Here is an 8,139-nt window from a genome sequence, read left to right on the forward strand (position 1 = left end):
GTGTATGCAGAAGGCGGGGCTTATACCCCGAGTATCCGCCAATGTCCAACCTATCTCCTTCTTCCTTCTTTGAAGCACCGCAAAGGTAGAATCTACCTGCATGTTAGTTAAGCATGAAGAAAGAATAACAGGTAATGTGGAACAAGGGCCTCAAAACTCATACCTGAGGTGTGAAGGCAAGGGCTTCAACTCCAATGTTGGTGGCTCCTCGATTGAGGGCTTTGTTGGAGGATTCGTTCAGTGCTCAGGGTCTAAGGAAAGTTTATGGGGTCCATATGTGTAGGATCCCATTCCTTGCAAAGCATTTGCACATCTATCAAGCCTGCCTTCTCATCATCCTCATGATTCAACAACACAGCTTCCAAAGGGTTTTCCACATTGATCATAACACTCGTGTCATCAACAATCACCTCCGTGACTAGATCCACAAAAGAGCATACTTCGTTGCTATTAGGCTGCCTCATTCACTTGCATACGTGGAACACAACCTTTTCATCGCCCACCCGGAAGGTGAGCTCCCCAGCTTCCACATTAACCAATGCCTTCCCTGTTGCTAGGAAAGGTCTCCCCAATATGATTGGCACCTCATAGCCAACCTCAAAGTCGAGTACCACAAAATCTGCAGGAAATATGAACTTGTCGATCCAAACTAGCACATCATCAATTATCCCCAATGACCTCTTCATTGTTCGGTCCGCTGTTTTCAACCTCATGGAAGTAGGTCTTGGTTGCCCAATCCCCAATGTCTTGAACACAGAATATAGCATCAAATTAATGCTTGCTCCCAAATCACACAAGGCTTTGGCAAAATTTGCACTACCGATAGTGCATGGAATTGTAAAGGCACCGAGACCTTCTAGCTTTGGAGCCATGGAATGCACAATGGAACTCACTTGATGTGTAATTTTGATCATCTCATAGTTTATTGACCTCTTCTTTGTTACCAAGTCCTTCATGAACATGGCATATCCCGGCATCTATTCTAGAGCTTCAACCAAAGGTACATTTATGGACAAACTTTTCATCATATCAATGAATTTCTTGAATTGGTTCTCGTTGTTTTTATTTGCGAGCCTTTGAGGATATGGTGGAGGAGTTATTGGCAAATGAGCCTTGGCTTTGGGCACTACCGGATCCGGTATGTCTATCACATGTTCCCTAGACGGGTTCACATCATCTTGTGTCTCCTCCACGTTTACATCAATGTCTATCCTCACTTCATCATTCACATTATCACCATTTCTTGGCTCATCCTATTTATTCACAACCAAATCATCATTCATAATCTTTCTTGGATTGGAGGTACTTGCATATCCACCTCTACCGCTTCTTGTGGTCACCGCCATAGCATGGCCTGTATTGTTCCCATCCTTTGGGTTTACTACTGTATCACTTGGTAGTGCCCCCTTAGGGCGAGTATTCAATGCATGAGACATTTGACCCATTTGTACTTCCAACTTGCGGATAGAAGTATTGTGGGAGGCTATTTGGGCATCAGAATCGGTGTTTCTTTCCATAATTTACTTGAACATACTTTCTATCTTTCCCATCTTATTATTGGAAGAACACTGACCTTGTGACGGATATGGAGGCGGGTTGTTGAAACATCGGTGGCCTTTGAGGGCCCGACCCCCGGTTCCCTTGATTATTGTTGTTCCAACCCCATTGGTTTCCATTGCCTCCTCAATTACTATTATTGTTGCCACCCCAATTGCCTTGGTTATTTCCTTAATTCCCCCAATTTTGATTGTTGTTCCCCCAATTGTTCGAATTATTGTTGTTGCTACTATTCCAATTCCCTTGGCCTTGGTTGTTCCAATTTTGATTGTTTCCCTGTGATCTCCACTGTTGTAAATTTGGAGCATTGCTCTATTGACCTTGGTAATTGTTCACATTTTATCCTCTTCACTTTAATCGTCATAAGCGTCATCTTGGTTGTACCCACTACCCCTTTGCTCAAATTGATCCTGATCGTGTTGAACTTGTTGACCTCTTTGTCTCCTTTTGTTAATCATTACATTCACTCCTTCCATGGCATTTACTTGCTTTGGCCCCTGAACTTGCTGAAGCTGTGCATTGGCTAGCCGATTCATGGTAGTTATCAACTCTGCTATGGCTTTTCCGTGATCATGAAGTTCCTTGCGAAGGTGGATAACATTAGGGTCACCCTGAGGAACGTTGGCCCGACTTTGCCAAGATGAAGAGGTGTTCTCCATCTCATCTAATATTTCACATGCTTCTGAATATGGCGTGTTCATGAAGTTACCCCCTGCGAGCTGATTCACCACACACTGGTTAATCGTGTTGATACCCCTATAAAAGGTTTGCTGGATCATTGCTTTAGTCATATTGTTGTTGGGGCACTCTTTGACCATTGTACGGTACCGTTCCCAAATCTCATGTAACAGTTCATTTGGCTCTTGTTTAAAAGCAAGGATTTCATCTCTCAATGTTACCATATGTCCCAGAGAAAATAACTTCGCTATGAACTTCTCGGCCAACTCATCCCAAGTGGAGATGGAATGGTTGGGTAGCCTCTCAAGCCAATCTAAAGACTTCCCTCTAAGTGAGAAAGGGAAAAGCCTTAACCTTAAAGCGTCCTCAGATACATTTGTCTGCTTGCTCCCCCGGCATGTGTCTACAAAACTTTTGAGATGTGGAGCTCCGGTGATGAAACCCTTTTGTTCCAATAGAGTAAGCATGACATTGGTTATTTGAAAATTGCCCGCCAGAATCCGGGGTGGGATAATTGCACTTGCGTAGCCTTCATTGGGCAAACCCAGAGTGCTGCCCTTGGAGGAGGTGGGGGAGGGTTTGGAACGTTGTCATGAGGCGGGTGGCCTCTTCTTTGAACTTGAGGTTCAAGGTGAACCTCATCCACTTCATTTTCATCTACCTCCTCCCCCTGAGGAATATGTCCGAGGACCTCGTTAAGAGCCATTTGGTACCTAAAAGCAGTTGACACACACAAATTAGAAAAACAGAATAAAACAAAAACAAAACACACAAATAGTTAGATATATAGCTAAGACCGTCTAACTCCCCGGCAACGGCGCCAAAAATTGATCACGTCCAAGACTGCACTACTATTGAGTGGCGAGGATGGTCGATGCAGTTTTACCGAATAAGGTCGGGATCGAATCTATAGGGAGTTAATTAATTTGGAATTAGGTTTATATCTAAGTCTAGCTGCGTGTGTTGTTCCTAATTGCACTTCCAAACATGAAGGTGTTGATTCTACTTCTATTTCTATTTCTATTGTATGCTAAGATTAAAGCTAAGTACAATATTTTTGATGTTGGTTTTCAAGTGTTTAAAAGGACTGGGGTAGTGACTTTCGCCTAGGTAGACATCTAACGGGTAGTAAGAATCTAGGGCAAGCTTGATTAATTTGGGATCATAATATAGCCATCACACCCAAGTACTCACTTTATATCTCTCGATAGTTTGAGTGATTTAGCCCATCACACCCAACTAGGTATTCATGCAAGTCATGTATTATTAGCTCAAGTCGGGTATTACTATCTCTAGGTTTAACCCTTTAATTGGGGCTATCAATTTCTTGAGTTCACCCCAATTCCTTGTTAACCTAGTTTTCCCAAACTTAATCCTTCTTTCTCAAGAAGAGACCAAATCATAAAGGCATGAATCAGTGTTTGCAACCACTAATTCTATAATTCTAGCAAGAACTAGGCTAAATATCACTAACCCATAAACATTCAAGCCCTAAAATTCAAGACCCATTAAATACCCACACTAGGGTTGAGTCACAACCCTAGCTATGGGTCTAGCAACTCATAATAATAGCAAATCAAAGATAAAGAGAAGATATAATCTATAATACTAAATTATAAGATGAAAATCTAATGTTGTAATGTAAATCTTGTACAAAATTGCCGAAAAACGAAAACCTAGCCATCTCACGTACTCAGCAAAAACATAATATAACCTAAAATTGACAAAAGATCTATTTATACTAAGCTGAAATTTCCGGACAAAAATACTCCTTTGGAAGTTTCGCGGCCGCGTAATTCTGACCGCGGCCGCACACTTGCTTTTGCGGCCGCGTAATTCTTATGGCGGTCTGCGTTTCTTCACATTTGGACCTGGGTTGAACCTTGTTTCGCGGACCGCATCCGCGTGAGAGACTTTCGCGGCCGCGTAAGTTTTCTGCGGATTGCCCTTCTTATTTTTTCTTGGATTATGCACTCTCTGAACCTTAGCAATCGCGGTCCGCAAAATTCCCATCACGGTCGCGCTGATACTTTTGCGGCCACATCTTCTTGTCGCGGTCTGCATTCCTAGTTGTGTCCAAAAAACCATATCTATGATTCTTCATATCGCGGAGCGCGAAATAATGGCCGCGTCCGCGTTGATACTTTCGCGGCCGCACTATTTTGTCGCGGTCCGCGTTCCATACCTCTTGGCCCGCTTTTGGTTTTTGTTCAATGTTTGACTCCTTTATGAGTTGATTATGGCTCCTTTGGCTCATTTTAAACAATCCCTGCAAGAAAGCATATTAAGTTAGTTTTAGGAATACCTTCACGCATTTTTGGCCCAAAACACAACTAAAGGAGAGCAATTAATAGGCTAAAATCCCTACTTATCACCAAGTCTGCGATCGCAAAACTGATCTGCGGACCGTAGATCTGCCGCGGAGTGAAGCAGAAACCTGAGCTGATTTTGGGACCAATATGCGGTCCATTTAAGGCCGCATAATCATTTCACGGGCTGCGCAATCCATCGCAAATTCCACATAAAACTTTTCGGAGGGATGTTCTGCGACTCATTATGCGACTGTAGAATAAGTCTGCGGACTGCAAATCAGTCGTAGAGTGAAGCAGAAAATGCTAGTTCTGGAGGGCCATTATGCGGTCGCATATGCGACCAAAGATTTGCATCTGGGCTTCATTGTTTTAAATTTTTGAACCCGACCCCATTCTTATAAAACAACCTTAGGGATCATTTTAGAAGGTTAAAACTTACAATTTTAGAGAGAGGGAGTGCCATAGAGTGAGAGGGGAAGTTCCTAAACTCATTATTCATCAATTCTTGCTCAAAGTTGAAGAATTTGCAAGACGAATTCACCAGGTCTTCATTCTAGAGGTAAGGTTCTACTCCATAGTCCTCAATTTTGTGATTTTTACTGAAAATAGGCAATAAGCCAAGCAATTCTTGGGTGTGGGAGTTATTTATTTTACATGCATGTACCATCAAGGGTAGTGAGAATATTGTTGAGCTCTTTTGAGTAAACTTTGGGTGATGGGATGAAAGAATCCACCATAAGAGGACCTTGAAACCTTAAAGTACACCTAGTGTTTGATAAAATGCTCAAGTGAGCTGAAACTATGAAATCCTTCCTAATTTGTGTTCAATTTTACTATATCTTTAAATAGATCGAAGTAGCTAAGATTTTCAGAGCATTGTAGTAGTTTAAAAGCTCAAGGTGAGGTATGTTGGCAAAACTCTTCCCTTAGAATTTACCGCACAATATCTTTGTAAGTCTCGGGATGCTTATTATAAATTGATTAATTCGAATAAGTTGTGTGTCAAAGTAAGTATGCGTTCAATCTGTACCCTAAATATTCTTGTTATGTTGAGTTACCATTTGAGAATTTGGTTGAAGTATGGGATGTGTGGCATTGTGTTGTGATTTAAAAACGTGTTTCTAATGAAAGTTATCATGTCAATTGTGTAATAAATCACATGAGCCTAAGACCCTAAATTGCCCAAATATGTCTTTAAAGTCTTGATTTGAAAGGCCTTGTTGTCGAGTATCCACAATGGTATTTGAAAGTAAAAGAAGAGAGCATGAAATATGATGTGCGGCCACGTGCCAAAAATTGTATTGCATTATGGCCAATGGTGCAAATGAAATGAATGACATGTAAAAGAATATGAAATGAGTGATAAATCCTTTTATTAATAAATTCTTTGGGAGTATCGTTTAATCACCGAGGAAGGGTAGGTCAATATAACCTAACCCCGAAACTACGCGTGCCGGAGTAGGAGTAATTGAGGGGTAAATCCCCGTGTCAATGTGATGGGTTTGTTTCCCCTTAAATGGGATAATAGTGATGTGTTGAGATGTTTCCCCTTTAATGGGATGTGATTATTGCTAGAAAGAAGTGATGTCGACCAACATGACATTGTGGTGAGACAGCTTAGCCGCTCGGGCGGAGATCGGATGCCATGTCGCGCACATGGTGGTATTGTGAGTGGATTTCTCGGGGTGAGACGTCTTAGTCGATCGGGTAGAGATCAGAATTCGTGTTAAAAGACTGTGGTATATCGTTGCTAAAGGTCTCCCAATTTAAAATATCGAACTTGTTTGAAATTTACCTTTCCCCTAACATGAAGCTTTGTTACTATTTGAGTCTCTTAATGATTTCATATTTCTTTCTCCCTTTATTGTTACTCGTTCTATTGAGAGGGTGTTTAGCTTTACATGCAAGTACTATTCCATATGTACTAACATCCATTTTGCCGGGGGTGTTACATCTTTAATGGATGTAGGTGGTTCCATAGCAAGTAGTGTTGATCCGTGATAGCACCATAACCTCTCCTCAATTGACTTGGTGAGCCCCACTGCACTTTGGGGTCCTGCATCTCTTATACTTTGTACATAGAATGTTGAGGTATACCCGGGGACTTGTTGCCGGCACTGTCTTAGCACTCTTTGGTTATGTTAGAGGCTCCGTAGACATAGTGTGGGTTGCCGACACTGTCTTAGCACTCTTTGAACTTTACTTATTGTAATTTTACCATCTGTTCCGCTTTCACTATGAATGTATAATGTATTGATATGGGAACTTGTTAACGACGTAACTAATGGAAATTAACTAGTGTTATTCATATGACCTCTTACTCTCTAGATAATGAAATGTATTCATCTCTTTAATCATGGGTGAGTTGGGTAGACGACATGGTGTAGGCTTACTTGACCTGGGTAACGCTGTGGAGCATCGGTCGTTCTTCCCAAGGTCGAGGCGTGACAAGCTTGGTATGAGAGCCTAATGTTTTAAAGTGTCCTAGGATGTCTTAGAGCTGTGTCTAGTAGAGTCCTTCTTATCGGTGTGTTGTTGACAACATCTATAATTAGGAGGCTACTTGGACATTTAGGAATAATACCCTTCTTTGATATTGTAGATCGTGCAATAGAGATGATTGTAAGACTGTTCCTCCTCTAACTCGTGCATTCCTCTAATTTTCAGTACATGATGCCTAGGAAGAAAACAAGAACTGGTCAAGGATACAATGCCACCCCAGGAGTGGTAGTTGATTCTTTACCTGATGATGCGGGTAAGTGGCCGAGGGGTGAGAGAATTCCCCCAACTACTACACTGCCTGATTCTACTACTCCTGATCAGACCACACCTATCTCTACACCTACTGAGTGTGCAACTATTCCAACTCCGACTGATATCCCAGTTCCACCTCCAGCCCCAGCTTCCGATTCCGGTGTATCTGACGGGGATCTCAGGGGAGGCATACAGATGATGGCTCAGATAGTGGCTTCCTAGGCCTAGAGATCAAATGTTACATCCACTTCTTCTAGTCAGCCAGGGGATTCTGCCAGTTCTAGGGTGAACGGATTTCTCCAGTTGGATCCTCCAGTGTTCACAGGTACTGATCCTGAGGAGGACCCCCAGGATTTTATTGATGAGATGCACAAGACCCTCCGAGTTATGTGTGCTACTGAGACAGAGGGAGTGGAGTTGGCCTCCTACCGCCTAAAATTGGTGGCCTATTCTTGGTTTGAGATGTGAGAGGACTCCCGTGAGGAGGGGAGCCCTCCGACGAGGTAGAGAGAGTTTGTCGATGCTTTCATTGATCATTTCTTGCCTGCTGAGACTAAGGTAGCCAGTGCCACCGAGTTCGAGAGCCTAAAACAAGGTAGCATGAGTGTATGGGAGTATTATATGAGATTCGCGCACCTGTCCAAATATGCCATCTACATGTTGCCCACTGTGGAGGCTAGAGTGCTCCGATTTGTGCAGGGCCTAAGCCCCTTAGTTATTAATGAGGCCGCTATAGCTGCCTTGAATTCTGACATGAACTATGGTAAGATGGAGGCATTTTCTCAATCCACAGAGACCCGCAAATTGAAGATTAGAATATAGCTAGAGGGAAGTAACA

At 42.5% G+C, this 8,139-nt stretch overlaps 1 protein-coding gene across 1 annotated transcript; it reads right to left on the reverse strand.

The window, feature by feature from the left end:
- Positions 1 to 464: 464 nt before the first annotated feature.
- Positions 465 to 977, reverse strand: LOC138907791 (uncharacterized). The gene has a single exon (XM_070198404.1). The coding sequence runs from the start codon at positions 975 to 977 to the stop codon at positions 465 to 467; it is 513 nt and encodes a 170-aa protein (XP_070054505.1).
- Between the last annotated feature and the right edge of the window lie 7,162 nt (positions 978 to 8,139).

The sequence above is a fragment of the Nicotiana tomentosiformis genome, chromosome 3 (assembly GCF_000390325.3).
Source record: "Nicotiana tomentosiformis chromosome 3, ASM39032v3, whole genome shotgun sequence".
NCBI lineage: Eukaryota > Viridiplantae > Streptophyta > Magnoliopsida > Solanales > Solanaceae > Nicotiana > Nicotiana tomentosiformis.

Coding starts and splice junctions, on each gene's coding strand:
- LOC138907791 (XM_070198404.1), bottom strand. CDS start 977: ATGCCGGGATATGCCATGTTCATGAAGGACTTGGTAACAAAGAAGAGG.